The 16,559-nt window shown below is 34.9% G+C and overlaps 2 protein-coding genes and 1 long non-coding RNA gene across 4 annotated transcripts; 1 reads left to right on the top strand and 2 right to left on the bottom strand.

The window, feature by feature from the left end:
• Positions 1 to 2,454: 2,454 nt before the first annotated feature.
• Positions 2,455 to 2,943, bottom strand: LOC116405101. The gene has a single exon (XM_031888770.1). The coding sequence runs from the start codon at positions 2,941 to 2,943 to the stop codon at positions 2,455 to 2,457; it is 489 nt and encodes a 162-aa protein (XP_031744630.1).
• Positions 2,944 to 4,642: 1,699 nt separating this feature from the next.
• Positions 4,643 to 6,226, bottom strand: LOC116405096. Of its 2 annotated transcripts, XR_004218179.1 has the most exons (4): positions 5,820 to 6,226; positions 5,652 to 5,727; positions 4,917 to 5,099; positions 4,643 to 4,813 (listed from the first exon to the last, which is right to left on the bottom strand). It is a non-coding gene; the product is annotated as an uncharacterized LOC116405096 (long non-coding RNA). The 2 variants fall into 2 exon arrangements; XR_004218178.1 differs by lacking the exon at positions 4,917 to 5,099.
• Positions 6,227 to 13,332: 7,106 nt separating this feature from the next.
• On the top strand, positions 13,333 to 14,609 carry LOC101220234 (protein RADIALIS-like 1). Its single transcript, XM_004151068.3, has 2 exons — positions 13,333 to 13,754; positions 14,380 to 14,609. The coding sequence occupies exon 1, from the start codon at positions 13,485 to 13,487 to the stop codon at positions 13,722 to 13,724; it is 240 nt and encodes a 79-aa protein (XP_004151116.1). The 5' UTR covers positions 13,333 to 13,484; the 3' UTR covers positions 13,725 to 13,754; positions 14,380 to 14,609.
• Positions 14,610 to 16,559: the final 1,950 nt, after the last annotated feature.

Consider the following 16,559-nt stretch of genomic DNA (forward strand, 5'->3'; position numbering starts at 1 on the left):
CTCACTCCAACAAACAGGGGTTCTACAACATTTGCCATACAAAGCCTCAAATGGTGCCATACCGATGGTAGCCTGGAAACTGTTGTTATAAGCAAACTCCATCAAATGTAGATGAGAGTCCCAACTACCTGGAAACTCTATAACACAAGCTCGTAGCATATCCTCTAAAACTTGGTTCAAACGTTCAGTTTGACCATCAGTCTGTGGATGAAAGGCTGTACTGAAATCCAATCTCGTACCCATAGCAGTCTGAAGTCCCTTCCAAAACTTGGAAGTAAACCGTGCATCCCTATCAGAAACAATCGATACAGGCACTCCATGCAGTCTCACAATCTCAGTTAAATACAACTCTGCCCACTTACTAGCAGTATAAGTGGATTTTCCTGGTACAAAATGTGCCGATTTCGTAAGCCTGTCTATGACAACCAAATCACTGTGAAACCCTTCAGGGTCTTAGGCAGCCCTGAAATAAAATCCATCGACACATTCTCCCACTTCCACTCTGGCACACTTAAGGTTGTAACAAACCTGCTGGTTTCTGTCTAGGTGCCTTAACTTGCTGACATACTAGACACTTACTAACAAATTCCGCCACTTCCCTTTTCATATTCCGCCACCCAATAAAATCGTTTTAGATCCTGATACATTTTCGTGCTACCAGGATGCATGGAAAATGGGGAATTATGGGCTTCATCTAGTAAGTCAATCTTAACTGTACTGTTCGCTGGCACACATAAACGTCTCTCAAACATCAACCCACCATCAGAGGATATGGAGAACTCATCAGTCTGCCCTGTTTCAACAAGGCGACGTCTCTCCATCAAATAAGGATCATTACTCTGAGCATCAACAATCTTGTGCCTCAGAGTCGGTTGCACCGTTAATTGAGCTAGCTGTGAGGTGACTCTCCCCACAGACACTGCAATCTCAGCTCTCTCCAAGTCTCGATGCAATGGTACCTGTCTAGTAATGAGTGCTGCCGAATGTGATACTTTTCTACTAAGAGCATCAGCCACCACATTCGCCTTACCAGGATGGTACAATATCTCACAGTCATAATCTTTTACCAACTCGAGCCACCTTCGCTGTCTCATATTCAACTCCTTCTGAGTGAAGAAGTACTTTAGGCTCTTATGGTCAGTAAAGATTTGTATCTTTTCACCGTACAAGTAATGTCTCCATATCTTCAATGCAAAAACCACTGCTGCCAACTCCAAATCATGTGTGGGGTAGTTCTGCTCGTGACTCTTCAACTGACGAGAGGCATAAGCAACCACCTTACCTTTCTGCATCAAAACACAACCCAGTCCTTTCTTGGAAGCATCACTGTAAATCACAAACTTCCAGATCCATCTGGTACAGTAAGGACCGGTGCAGTAACTAACCTTTGCTTTAAGTTCTGAAAACTATCCTCACAAGCTGGACTCCAAACAAACGGAGTTCCCTTCCTTGTCAACTGAGTCAAAGGAGTAGCCAAACGTGAAAAATCCTCCACAAACCTCCGGTAGTACCCTGCTAAACCCAGAAAACTACGAACCTCACTAACTGTAGAGGGTCGAGACCAACTGGTAACCGCTTCTATCTTTGCAGGGTCTACTGAAACTCCCTCACTGGAAACCACATGACCAAGAAAAGCCACCTGCTTCAACCAAAATTCGCACTTAGAGAACTTAGCATACAGTTTATTGACTCGAAGAGTCTCTAACACCTTATGTAAGTGTTCCTCATGTTCGGCTTCAGTCTTGGAATAAACCAAAATATCATCAATGAAGACTATCACAAAAGTGTCCAAGAAATCCTTAAACACCCTGTTCATCAAATCCATAAATACAGCAGGTGCATTAGTCAAACCAAAAGACATTACTATGAATTCATAATGTCCATACCTCGAACGAAAAGCAGTCTTAGGAATATCACGGTCTCTAATCCTCAACTGGTGATAACCTGACCGTAAGTCAATCTTAGAGAACACCGTGGCTCCCTGTAACTGATCGAACAAATCATCGATTCTGGGTAAAGGATATCTGTTCTTGACTGTTACTTTATTCAACTCTCTATAGTCAATGCAAAGACGCATCGACCCATCCTTCTTCTTCACAAACAATACTGGTGCACCCCAAGGTGACACACTAGGTCGAATAAAGCCTTTGTCAAGCAATTCCTGTAACTGTACCTTCAGTTCTTTCAACTCAGCAGGAGCCATCCTATAAGGGGCTCTAGAAATAGGAGTAGTGTTTGGCTCCAACTCAATGGCAAAATCAACCTCTCTATGTGGCGGTAGTCCTGGAAGATCTTTTGGAAATACATCTGGGTAGTCTCTTACCACAGGTTCTGAAGTTAAAGAAGTCTCACCTTCCCTAGTATCCACCACACTTGCCAAAATACTCCAAGTACCCTGGTTGAGTAGTTTACTAGCTTTCATAGCTGAGATTACTTTAGGCAGTACTACTGTTCCTACCCCTTGAATTTAAAGCTAGATGCAGTAGGGGGACTGAACACAACTTCCTTACGAGAACAATCAATACTAGCATGATTAGTAGCTAGCCAATCCATACCTAAAATTACATCAAAGTCACGCATATCTAATACCAACAAGGTTACGTCCAGCACACGACCAGCTATCTCAATTTCACATGCTTTAATCTTTTCCTTAGACAACATAATTTCTCCAGACGGTGTAGACACTGACAAAACATAGTCTAAGGGTTCCACCTCTAAGCATGCATGCGTCACAAAAAGCGATGAAATAAATGAATGAGAAGATCCCGAGTCAAACAAGGTCAAGGCAAAATGCCCTAATACTGGTAATGTACCTGTCACTACTGTGCCGGCCTTCTCTGCCTCTGATCTATTAGTGGCAAAGATTGTACCCCGCTGTGGAGGTCTCTCTCCCTGACTGCTCGATCCAGCCCCAGTAGATCTCAAGGGACACCTATCAGCCATGTGTCCCTCTTGCTTGCACTTATAACAGACTCTCGTTCCCATCAAACAACGACCCAGGTGGCGTTTCCCACACGTATTACATACTGGCCTCTCTGAGTAGTGTCTCCTGCACCGCCAGAACTCTGCTGGAAACTGCGAAAAGATCGCCTGGTCTCAAGTTCCTCTGAGGAACTCCTACAGTTCTCTGCTCTACTTTTCTCTTTTGACCCGACGACGATCCCTTATAAAGCTCCTTGGCTGTCTTTCATCCTTCCCAATGCTCATATCCACTGCCAGACGCAGTGCTTCAGCTTGGGTAGTGGGCTTTAGTGCTCGCACAAACCCCTAATTTCATCTCTCAATCCCTTGACGAACCTATCAGCTCTAGCCTGCTCATTACTAACAAGCTCAGGGGCAAAACGTGACAGCATATCAAACTCCTGGTCGTACTCCTCGACTGTCATATATCCTTGCTTCAACTCCAAGAATTCCTGGCTTTTGGCGTCTCTAAGGTTAGCCGAGAAAAACTTGGTATAGAAGCAGTTCTTAAACTGATCCCAGGTAATCTGCCTCACATCTCCACCTAGCATGCGCATTGTAGTCCTCCACCAGATAATGCCTCTGTCCCTCAGTAGAAAAGCAGCACACTGAACTCTGTGCTCCTCGGACATCTCATGTAATTAAATATGGTTTCCACAGAGGACAACCACATTTCAGCTTTAGTAGGATCCTCCAGTGACCCATCAAACGTCTGAGGGTCATACTTCCGAAAGTCCCTCAAATGTTTCGCCTCAGCAGAAAGTTGGTTAGGTAATTCTTGTGCAGGAGGGGCTGCTGGTGCAGGGGGAACTACAGGTGCAGGTGGACGCAGGTGCCTGCTGGTTTTGAGCTATAGCGTGTCATAAGTTCTGTAAACCTCTGCTCCATGTGAGCAGACAGTGCATCAAACTCAACGTGAGTCACGGGTGCAGCAGGAATTCGCTGTTCAGCTTGACCCTCAGTAGGCTGATTACGACCTGCTCCTCTACCTCGGCCTCCTGCTCCTCTACCTCGGCCTCTACGACCTCCTCTACGTACTTCTTCCCTTGGCGGCATAATTCCTATTATCCACCAACAACACTCTTTAACAAAATCTTAATCATAAACATAAGCAAGTCTTTATCGTCATGCAATCTAGTTTAATTTAGGCAAGGTCATGCAAATAAACCATACATATAAGCATCAAGCATACCTGACGAGAGACGAAGGGTCGCGTTAGCCATAGGAACACAAAAACATAGACTTACATCGTAAGTCAGTCTACAGAACCTAAAACTTAGGCTCTGATACCAACTGTAACGACCCAACTTTTCTAGTAAGTCGAGGTCGTTAATTTTTAACAAAAGACTTTGGTTGATACAAAAGAAATGTAAAAAAAAACATTTCAAGTCAGGCCTGATTTTTAAACATTCAAGAAACAAAAAAATAATACTATTTACAACAAACGTTTGTAAACTAAATTTCAATTCATTTTAAACCTCACAAGAACCCATAAGCGGAAGCAAAAACAATTTCCTATGGCATCACGCTTCCTTCCTGCCCCTCGCCGGTTTGCCGCCTTTATTACCTTTGCTGAAAATTAAATATAAGAAGGGTGAGTATTTTAAATACTCAGTAAGAGACCCTCTACTGGTCTCGTCAGGGGAAAATAAATTGTTAAAGTTCTATTGGGACACCCTGTACAGTCGCAGTCTTGTGATTCCGTAGGATACACATCTCAGTCTAACGCCCCGAGGGACGTACATATCAGTCTAGTGTCCTGCTTGAAAGAAAGTTTAAGCAGAAGCAATATTGAAAGAAAGTTTTGTCTCCTGCTTGTCCCTTGTTGGTCTGCCTCTAGTATTACCTTTGCCTATAAAAGTTAAACAATAAAGGGTAAGTATAAATATATCTAGTAGGAGACCTACTAGTGGTCCCGCTAGGGGTAAAATTATTAACTTCCTATTGGGAGGTACCATGCCTCGTAATAGTCTTGTGATCTCATAGGATGCACATAATCAGTCTAATGCTCCTAAAGAATGCACATGTCATTCTAGTGCTCCTGAAGGATGCACCTATCAATTTAGTGCTCTCGAATGATGCACCTATCAGTCTAGTGCTCCACAGGATGCACAATAGGTGGTGATCCTGTGAGACACCTGCAAGGCACACTACCCCATAAATAAAGCTAATAATTCCCCTTAGTCTAGTCTCACATAAAACAATCAACTCAATTTACAATTTAAACTACCATCATGTCATTCTTTCAGTTCAACACATATACAGTCAATTAACCAGTACATCATGAAACATTAGCATAACAGTTCCTCATATAGTTACACTTATACATAAGCGTCACCCACCTAACTTCAGTTAATTCAACCTACGGTACACTACCTATATATTAACATAACAATGAACCCTCAAATCATTCAGTTCAAAGCTCTTAGTTCAGTCATTATATCTAAATTCACATATCAGCCACTCCATCTCAGTTCAGTCTGTTCAACATTCTCAATTCAGTCAATATACTTTACCACTTTCGTATAGGGATCAGTAGTACAAAATCTCTTATCTTAACTATAATTAAGCTTCTTTATCCCACTAAGGTTCAACAAAGCAACATAAACATAAGTAAACAAAAAGCCAAATTAATTTTCCAAATAACTTCATCTATTCAATTCACCCCAAATGTGATTTTGACAACTTACCCAAGCAGATGGAGAATCGAACTCCACCCTAAACCTTTTGAAAACACAAGGATTCCCTTGCTGATTCAATTTATACCTTCAAGAATTAAGTATTTCGTCAATAATTAAATCCAACAGTAGCATTCAACAATAGCCAAGAAACCAAGAAACCCCACAATTTGTTTTTACCCAAGCAGAACCGAATAGTTCACGACAAGGTGAAGGGACAGCGACGTTCGAGAATAACACGAAGGAAAGCGTGCAATAGATTCGAGCAGCCAACTTAGAGAAGAAGATCGGTGTGTGCAGCTCACAAAGGAAGCTTACATGGAGACCAAACGACGTGGATCTGGTGGATGACTCGGTCAGATGAGGAAACGTGACAGAGACTCGACAACTGACGCTCCAAGGTCGGTGACTAACGGACGTGAGGAAAGAAAATGGTACGCGATGACTTAGCTATCGATGAACTGCTTCGGCTTGGGCTTGGGTGTCGACAACATGACGTACGCGGCAGTCGACGGAGGAGGTTGAACAGAGAAGAAGAGAAAAAAGGGGCCGCGGCTTCACGAAGAGGAGAAAATATGAGGGATAAGGAATAATGCATGCACGCAAAACGAGAAAGGTTTAAAAATAATATATATATTTATAATTATTATAATTATTATAATTATTATTACTTTATTTAAGTAATACTATTATATTGTTTTTTTTTCCATACTCAAATTCCTTTCCCTATTCACTTCTTTATTTTTCCCTCAAATTAAATTCTCTTCCACACCAAACTATAATAATATAACACCCAAAATTCTTAAAATTTAATAAATAAATCGACAATTATGCTATGAGAAAATACCTAAAAAATTGGGGTGTTACATTCTTCCCTCCTTAGGGAACTTTTTCGTCCTTGAAAGTTCTAATCCTCGAATAACTATGGGTAATGAGCTCTTATAACATCCTCTCTCTCTCGTTGTTGCCTCTTCAACTCGGTGATTTTACTCTTTATGTGCACATAATAGTTAGCTCAATAATAAAAACCAAGACTAAAGGTTTAAACACAATTTCATATATTCATTGAAATACAAAAACTTTACTTGAACTCAAGACATATGCTTTCATTCCAAATAATCATTTACCAAATATTCTGAAATTCAAAAGAAAGCTTTTAAATACCTAAACATTTTTTAGACAATTCACTCACAAAAATTTGGTTTTCTTTGGTTGGCTCCCAACTTCTTTTATCACTTAATGACTCTTATTCTTAGTAGAGTTACACTTTACTTATCTTCACAAATTCTCATAGCAAACTCCTTACCATTCTGCTATCTTCCTTTATTTATACTACCATAAGAAATGATTAGTCATCACTAATCTCATAATAGCTTGTCGGCTCCTTCTACAAGTGGTATAGGTGTATGCTTAACCTTTCTCATAAACATGCTGAAACTTAAACTTGACACGTAACCCACCAGCTAATTACCAATAGGAAATGTCTAAGAAAAATATTCCTATCTCTCATCACATAGTTTCAGCCTGCGATGAGTTCCAATCGCCTAATTTTTCTTGCTCGCATCACTCTTCTTTCAGCGAAGAACTTCAAAACGCCTATTGTTATCGCATAGCTTCATAATACTTTTCCTTCATCAAAATGCGTAGACAATGTGATTAAAAACAAATACTTATTTTCAAAATTTGACCTTTCTAGTCAAGCTCGAGTCTCACAATCAGATTGTAAGTCATCCCGTCGAACAACTCATAAACATGGCATAACAGACTAATGGTTCCGTCGAACGCATGCAATTATATAAATCCGTGAAAGAATGGTGATCCCGAGGGACAACGAACATATAGGTACAACCCTAATGACAAAAGTTAATAGAACACCACAATATCCATAACATGTAGCATATCACAACACCATAATCATGACACGAATATTAATCATAAAATCCTTAACTATGTGATTAATATGTCATGAATAAACATCATCATAAACATACATATAGGTCACCAACTGCAGCATGCTGTGCATCTTAGTTACATTAATGCATAACAAAAAATACATGCAAGATCTTAATTTCGCTAGCATTTGAGGTCTACTAGTAGAATCCCTTACCTCAAAATTAGCTAAAATTCTTGTCGACAGTAAAAATTGAAAGAACTCAATCCTAAATATAGACAAAATTAAATTAATAATTTTGTCAACCAATATCATCAAAATAACTATATAGGATTTTCAAACTTACCCCAAAGTTGAGTTGAGAAATCAACCTTAGTTGGGAGAATGCTCCAATTTGCTCCAAATATTTGTCAATTACCTTCAACAAAATAATCGAACTTTAAATATCAAAATGATCAATTTACTTTAAACCAATAATTAATACTTGATGGGTATACCTAAACTCAATCAACAGTCACCAAAAGTACCAAATGGCTCTAACGACTTAAGAAAGGTACCAAATGGCTCCAATGGCTTAAGGTATACCTATTTGAATGGATCAAACAACTTCTAGCGTTACAAAAGCATATATTAGTCACTTGGTCCAATCTAAGGAATCAACCAACTTTATCAAGACTTGATAATTTTTATACAGCTCACATTGAAAAATATTTTTTCTACTCACTACTCTAGAACTCTTTCAAGAGTCACCTCTAATCAATTTCCCATCGTCTTGGACACTAAAAACATGAGATGGGGTCCATCGCTCTTCAGATTCACAAAAAAAAATTCTCCAAGAAGTTGAATTCAAGAATCATATTGAATTTTGATGGAATAAACCAGTAGGGGCACCTAGGATATGCTTTATGAGAAGGTTGAAACAACTCAAAAGCTCCCATGGGGCAAGAGCAAATAGGCATGGATCAAGGAGATAGACTCAATTCATAACCTTAGTTATGGTAGTTTTTTTTGTACCTTGTGTTCGTAGATTGAAGGCGCTCTGCATATTGTGCAAGAATGACGCCATTATGCCTTTGAGCTTTTTGGACAAGGGTTGTTGTGCTGTCTTCAAGGGCAATATTGTAGGGTAGCACATTTTGATGCTATCAGTATGGATCTACGAGATATAATTGTCTCCATCTTCACACAAAAGAACCTAAAATCAAGAAAAAACTAAGCTCAAATAAAAATAACTTACAGGAAACCTATACGAAGAAAGCAGTAAAGATAGATCCTGACTGCCTCAAGTAACACAAATTTTCATGTTAATGATTCCAGACGAACAAGATGTCCATGCAAAAGTGTATGACTAACTTAACGCCGAAGTCATTAGAGGGTGTCACTACAAAACTTTTCGTATTTGCCAATGCAGAAAAACGTGGACAAGTTTTAAGAAAAATGTGGGTAGAGCTTCTAATGACGTTTTTTTTTTTTTTTTTTTTTTTTTTTTGCGTGGGCATGTTTCGTGGTCGAAATCTCGCTGTCTGTTCCTTTGTCCATGTTGTTGACATTGTGTCGGCAGAACTACCAATGCCAATTAAAATCTTGGGCAGAAAAGACTTTTATGGCCACACAAAAAACGTCGACAAAAAGATCATTTGTTCACGATCATCATTACGTTGGTAAAAATAGACTTTCTAGCCATGTTTGCTTCGTGGACATACAAAAATTATTTCTGCCAACAAAAAGAAAATTTCAAATTAGGCTTTTCTATTAAAAATACACCCTAGTATAATCACTAAAGCATAATGTGGTTAATGGATAAAGATTATGATGTTTATCATCTAATTAAATTGTCTAATTCGATCATTGGTTAACTTTTCTAATAAGTTGTGTTAGGCTTAGGTAAGATGTTAAACTCATGCTTTGATAATCCGATTATCGAAATTACATTGGGTAAATTATATTTCTCCAAGGTAGAATGTTCCGTTTGATTACTTTTCGATCTTGTTTACTTTCATATCTTTACTTTTATACACATGCATATTTAAATCTCAAACGACGTCATACAACCCTCATTTATTGCTTTAACTAAATAATTAATTAACTTTGAGAAACTAATCTTCATGTTTCCTAGCAGATCAATCTGGTCTTGCCATTTTAATATAGGCCATAAAATTGATCGATGTAATATAAATTTCAGTTGATTGACAAGTGATTGACTAAGGTAAAAGATTATAACTTTATTGGTGTGTTCGCTCCACGTCTCTCTTACATTAATTTTGGCATAATGTAGCCGCTATCGATGTGACAACCTAGTTAGTTGCATTGTTCGGGTGCGTTCTAATACTTATTTTTCCAATAACTTATTTTTTAAGAAAACCAAATGATTATCAAACAAGGTAAGAATTAATTTTTGCATTCTATTAATTTTCGGATCGTAAATATATACTTGTTGGAATATATAGGCAAGCCTAGGGGAACAAAGGCATCCGTATCTTAGGCTACCACTTGGGCTACACCAAGACTTGTCACACTTGACTTTATTCTTCTATTGGAAGAAAAAGGAGGATTCACTTCAACATCGAATCCATAAATTTTGTTTCAACATATTTAGTATATTGAAGAAACGTTGGAGAGGGTTAGAATCTAAAATTTATTGGTTAGTATAATAATAGTCTTGATTATAAAACAATATTTTGTAATTAATTAAGACCTAACAACTAGCTCATGGATTTGATTACGTTTATTGAATTAGCTACATTTATTTCATATTCTTATTTGGATTCACTTGATAAGGTTTTCAATTACTATTTTTGCTTTTATTTGTTTAGTAACTAGCTAAATTATTAGGTTAACAAGTTCTATCAAATAAATTAAAATTATTAGTATTAATTTGATTCGAAATAGAAGCATATATATTTTAAAAATTTACACATATACACCAAATTTAACAAAGTTTTTATAAATAATAGAAGTACGTCTATCCTTAGTAAACCATATAGCAAATGTTGATTTATTGGTCTATTAATGATAGATCTATCCATTGTTGATAGAAGTATAAGAATCTATCGATAAATTTTACTATATTTACAACTTTTTTAAAATGTTGATATATATTATGTTATTATTTTTAAAATTGCTACCAATTAATGTTAATAACATGATCTAATTTAAATAATATATATTATTTAAATTATATATATATATATATATATATGATTTGTATGCATAACCTTCCAACTTATACTTCAAGAAATCGGATTGTTTTCTTTTATAGAAGAATATATTGTTGGTTTTTTTTTTTTGGATTTACACATTTTTTTTTAGAACTTAGAAAACTCTTCTCATTCCTAACCTTTTATAAAAATTACTAACATAATTAGTTTTTAAATTTATAATAATTGATTAGAACATTAAGTTAAATTTATAATAATTGATTAGTGTTTGAACTTTAACCAATAAAAAATTTAGCGTTTGAACATTAGTAAGTAATAATTTAATCAAATTTTAAAACATGTTATAATTTAGTTCTTATCGAGTAAAAAATATTATTAAACTTTAATTTATTGGAATTTCTTAATCATGTAAATTGATAAAGGTATAGGAAACAAGTCGCATCAAAACAAAAATTGACCACTAATAAGAGTTTTTAAGATAGAGACTAAATTGTTATAAATTTTAAAAACAATCCCCGAATAATTATTAAAGTTTAAAGAACTGAATTACTTTCACAGTACTATAGTCTTAAAAGAACTAATTCCTTCAAAATATTAAAGCTACAAAGACTATATCACCACTGACTAAAATTGAAATTTTCAAGAAGTTGAGTGACAAAAGTGTATTAACTTCTGTGTGCCTTGAATTTTTCTAATCACTTTATAATGAACAAAAAATTAGGAGCGAGAGCTTAAATATATATATCCGAGTAGAGATATATATGCTGACAAAATTTATGCGTCAACATCGATGTTAGCATTGATATAACACTCGGAGAAGATTCTTTCCACATTGTTACCAATCCGACCAAAGTCCTCCAGCCAACTAAACAAAAGAATGATCATAAATATATTAAGCATTTAATTATAAAAATATTTGAAGTGTTCGTTGTACTAACACACATGACTGAAAACGTTAAAAGAATTACACTTTCGAACTTTAGAGTTTGACGTTGGGATAGTCTTTTCTCCCCGTGTTCATGGACCAAAGTGCACTTTCTTTCACATATATATTTTGATAGTCATTCATGGTATGAGTAAATACAACTGTTCAATACTAAATATGTCCCAACAAATTTTGAGGGTTCAATGTTGAAAAGAATAGAACAAACTCAAGTGTTAGGAAGAGATATTCCCTTGTAGGCTTGGGAGTGTCCTTAGAGGCAAGTTGCAAGAGTAAAATAGTAGAAGGACAACATTGCTTTTGCGATTCTTATGCCTTTATTTCCCCCCTAAGGCCTATTTCATATTCCAAAAGATATTTAGACTACCCTACACCACCTCATGGAATTGTTTCCTTTTATTTTCAATGTAAGAGAATATAGTGTGAGTATGATATTAAATTCCCTCAATCATATACAACCCAAAATGTGGGCCATATATAAATCATTAAATTATAGATTCCCAAATTCAATAAGTTTATTTATATTCTCATGTGTGACTATAGCTTCATTGATATCATAATTTATCTTTAGGTTTTCTATGAACTAATTATATTACCACACCTAACCTTTTTCAAGTATCTCATTCTCCCTTGACATTCTTCTTAATAATTATAAATTTACCTTTTAGATTGGACCCTCCTTTTTTCTTTTTCCTTTTCCCTTTGTGCTTTGTCAATCTTTTATTCCCTATGCATCCTACAATTATATTTAATATATTTTAATTCCTAATTATTATTGTTATGTGTTTTTTCAAAACACTTCGTTGTCGAGAGATTGACGGTAAGAAGAAAAAAATCAAGAGACCACACAAAGCATATAAACGAGTTACTCTTCTTTTTACTAATTAGTTTTTTAGAAAAATTCTCATATGTTATCTCATATGATATCAATGTCCATGAAACCTAAACGATTTTTTAACGTAAATAAATTGGGGACTAATCCAAGTAAAATGAAACCGAATTAAAGAGGCACCATGTTTATGTTTCATGGGTATCAGAGTCCATTAAACCTAAACAAGTTTTTGACGTAAATAAATTAGGGTCTAATCCAAGAAAAATGAAACCAAATTAAAGAGGTACCATGTTAAGGGTATCATCTCGAAAAATTAAGATATGTTAACAAATTAACAGTTGAAGACACAATAAAATAGAAAATGTAAATAACAGAGAATCAACACAAGGATTTGCTATGATCTAACCAGCGTGTTAACTACATCAAAATAGTTTATTATTAGAGAGAAAAATATATCAAATTACGGATCAAAAAATGTCTAGGCCACTACTGTCACTGTCCGTTAGTTTTATGATAAAAAAATCGAACCCCAATTAAGATATAGCGATAAACATTCCCATCCCAGTATCCTCAATGGAGTAGAATGCTAAAACTGATCATTTTGTTACCTTCATTGCCAAAACTCATTTTCTTAAAAGTTTGCCTCTTATTTCTTGTAAAGAAAAAAAGGGAAAAACGCTACAAAAGAAAAAACTGATTCTCCATTTCCAACTATATCTTTTGTCCTCACTACATCTTGTGGTTAGTAAGAACACAAATCATTACAATTCCTTTTCAAACAACAATACAAAAGATCTCACCCTTTGGCCCCCAACTTGTGGTTCGTTACCCCTCTAGAATTCCTCTTATAAATACCAGCTAAGGTGTCTCTTCTTTCCCACAAATCCCATTCAGATCCTTTTTCCTTAGAACAGAAATATTGAATTCTTTTTATTCTAACCCATTTTTTTTCTCTAGTTTTGCTCTCTCCATTATTTGAAACCCAATTAAAGTTAGAAATATACATTCAAGAAATTAAACTATGGCCTCATTGTCAGCTCATGGGTCAGGTGTATGGACTGCAAAGCAAAACAAGGCATTTGAAGAAGCTTTGGCAATGTATGATAAAGACACACCTGATAGATGGTTGAATGTTGCAAAAGCCATTGGTGGGAAAACTGAAGAGGAAGTCAAAAGGCATTACCAACTTCTTCTGGAGGATGTTAAGCATATTGAGTCGGGCAAAGTTCCTTTTCCTTACAGAAGCTCAAGAAGCAATTAATTGCTACTAACATATGATCAAAAGATGGAGGTAATTTAGTTTCATTTCGTGTCTACTTGATAATATTTTTTTACCTAAACTTTGATAAAACGTTTTTTAAATTTTACGTATACAAATTTAAGAAACAACAAATTCAATAATAATTGTCATGAAATGCCATTTTTCCGTTTGTTGTTTCCAATGTTAAACTTTAAAATATTATTTTCATGAAAACTTTTTACTCATTTTGTTATTTAAAGATTAGAAACTCGGTTATGCTTCTCGAGAAAACAAGAAACAATATATGAGAAATAAGAAACAATTTAAATGAGAGTTGAAATGTAATTTTAGAAAATGAAAAAGATATACAATACATATTTTTTGAAATTAAAACAATAAAATTCGAGACTTATTCTATGACAAAGTCTTTTTAACCATTTGACTCTTTATCTTATTCTGAAGCCACAAATATTATATCCTTTATTCACACTTCACAGCCCATAGTTTCATTATCAATGAACAGTGACCTCTTCGTTTCTCATAGATTTAAAGCCAGATTCAGAGACAAAGAGAAAGACAATAAAATCTTTTCTAATAATTGAGAGACGACAAAATTGTCTTGTATTAAAGTATTGATATAATTAAATATATCTGTTTTCCTTTGACCTTTTTTCAGGATGAGAAAGATGAAGTTGAATGAAGCCAGGTGCAGTACTGGAAGAATAAAAAGGAAAGAGCCATTTTCTTGCTGTTGCACCATTTTCTTCTTTTCTAACAAAACAGCAATATATATATAATATATATTTGAAGTTCCTTATTGTATCTTTTCAAATCCAATTGTAATGCTCAAATGAATAAGCTTTTATGAATTAAACCATCAATATAATGATTTATATTGAGATTGAAGAGGCCTTTAATTTCTTTGAAGAAAAAAAAGTAACTATAACATTGATTAACAGTAACGACTTTTATATGTCCAATAATTCTACTCCACAGCTAAGTATCAATAATATATACACACACAATACTTTAACGGTTTGAATATTTAGAATCAGCAATTAAATCAAACAGGACCAATAACATGATTTTTTTGGAGTATGATTCCAAATTTGGATTTGGCATGAATTATTATAATGACCGGACAGTTATTTAATTAAGACCTTAACTTAAGAGTTATGACTCATGGTATGCAAACAACCCTTCTGACTTATTATTAATGGAAAAACGTACTCTGAACACTCCATATAAATAATCACTAAATAAAATGTTATCGAGAGAAATATAAAAAAGATACTTATTTGTAAGACTATTAAACTTCAAATACTTTCTTTGTGTATTATACTACAAACTTTGTTGCTTTTTCAATAGAACATATAATTCTATTTATAGGATTGCCATGATGTAAAATACATAACTCAGCATCATAATCAAACCTAATTAAAATCCTAAGAATTGATTCATGTAAAACTCCACTCAATTAATTATAACATTAACCTACCTAATTTAACTCACATACTTTAATTAATATATATATATTTTGTAAACTCACGTAAATGAATTCACACATAACACATCTAATTAAAACATGTTTTAATTTTCAAAGTCTTTTCTTAAACATTTTTTCTAAAAACTTCAAACAAAGTTTTTATGTCGTTAAACGTATCAACTTTGAGTGGCTTTGAGAAAATAATTGCAATTTGATCTTGAGTCTTCACATATTCAATTTGAACCTCATTTCATGAAATGCAACAATCTCTCGTAAAATGAAATCTCGTTTCGATGTGTTTGCTACAATTATTATGGAACACGTGATTCTTTTCTAGAGCAATTAACTTATTATCTACATGGATCAAAGTTGCATCGACTTGTAAAACTTCAACTATCTTCTTACTTAACAAAACTGCATGACAGACTCATGAAGCTGTATGTAACACTCAAAAAAATTAAGATAGTTTTAAATTTAATAATTATCTTGATAACACTAACAAAAATTAAGATAGTTTTAAATTTAATAATTATCTTGAATTTATTTAATTTTATTGAAATTATTTGGGTGTTATTTTAGATATTTGTTAAAGATTATTGATTATGTGAAAATTGAAATTAATTAAATGTTTTTGGAGGAATATTTAGTTAATTAAGTAGTTTGATTTGGAGGAATATTTAGTTAATACTTGAATAGAGAATTTTGGGGCTGTGAAGGATTTAACTTAAGTAGTTTGATTTGGGTAATTAAATTGGTGGGACTTAAAAGGATTTTTGAGTAATTATATATATGTATATATATAATTAGTTGAGATGGAAAGTAAATAATATGGATAGATATTTATTTGGAGAGAGAGATTTTATTGGAAAGGGAAATGGAAAAGAAATAAAAAAGAAAAGAAAAGAAAAGAAAAGAAAAGAAAAGAAAAAGATTTATTAAAGGGTAATAATAACAATATAATAATAAATTTATTATAACAATTATTATTGTTATATATTAAGTAATCTCGATAGACGTGTTATCAACTATTCACCTTCTTCTTCATTCAAAGAACCCTACCCGTCGCCGCCCTAGTTGTTCCGTCTTTGTTCGTCGTTCGTTGACCACCGTCGACGACTCACCGTTCGCCTCACCCAAGCCCAAGTGTCGTCCTTTGGAGCTAAGCGTCACCCCTTCCAGCATTTCACCAGCCATCCATCCATCTTGTCTCCTCCTCGTCTGTGGCCACCATCTCGTCGTCATCGTTTCGTCAACCATTTACCTCTGTCTCAGTCTAAGCCGCAACCTCTCCACTTCGCAAGTCGATTAGTTCGTGAGTCGTTCGCGAGCCGTCCTCCTTTACATCCGAGCCTATCTCCTCTATAAAGGGA

The sequence above is a fragment of the Cucumis sativus genome, chromosome 7, assembly GCF_000004075.3.
Source record: "Cucumis sativus cultivar 9930 chromosome 7, Cucumber_9930_V3, whole genome shotgun sequence".
Lineage (NCBI taxonomy): Eukaryota > Viridiplantae > Streptophyta > Magnoliopsida > Cucurbitales > Cucurbitaceae > Cucumis > Cucumis sativus.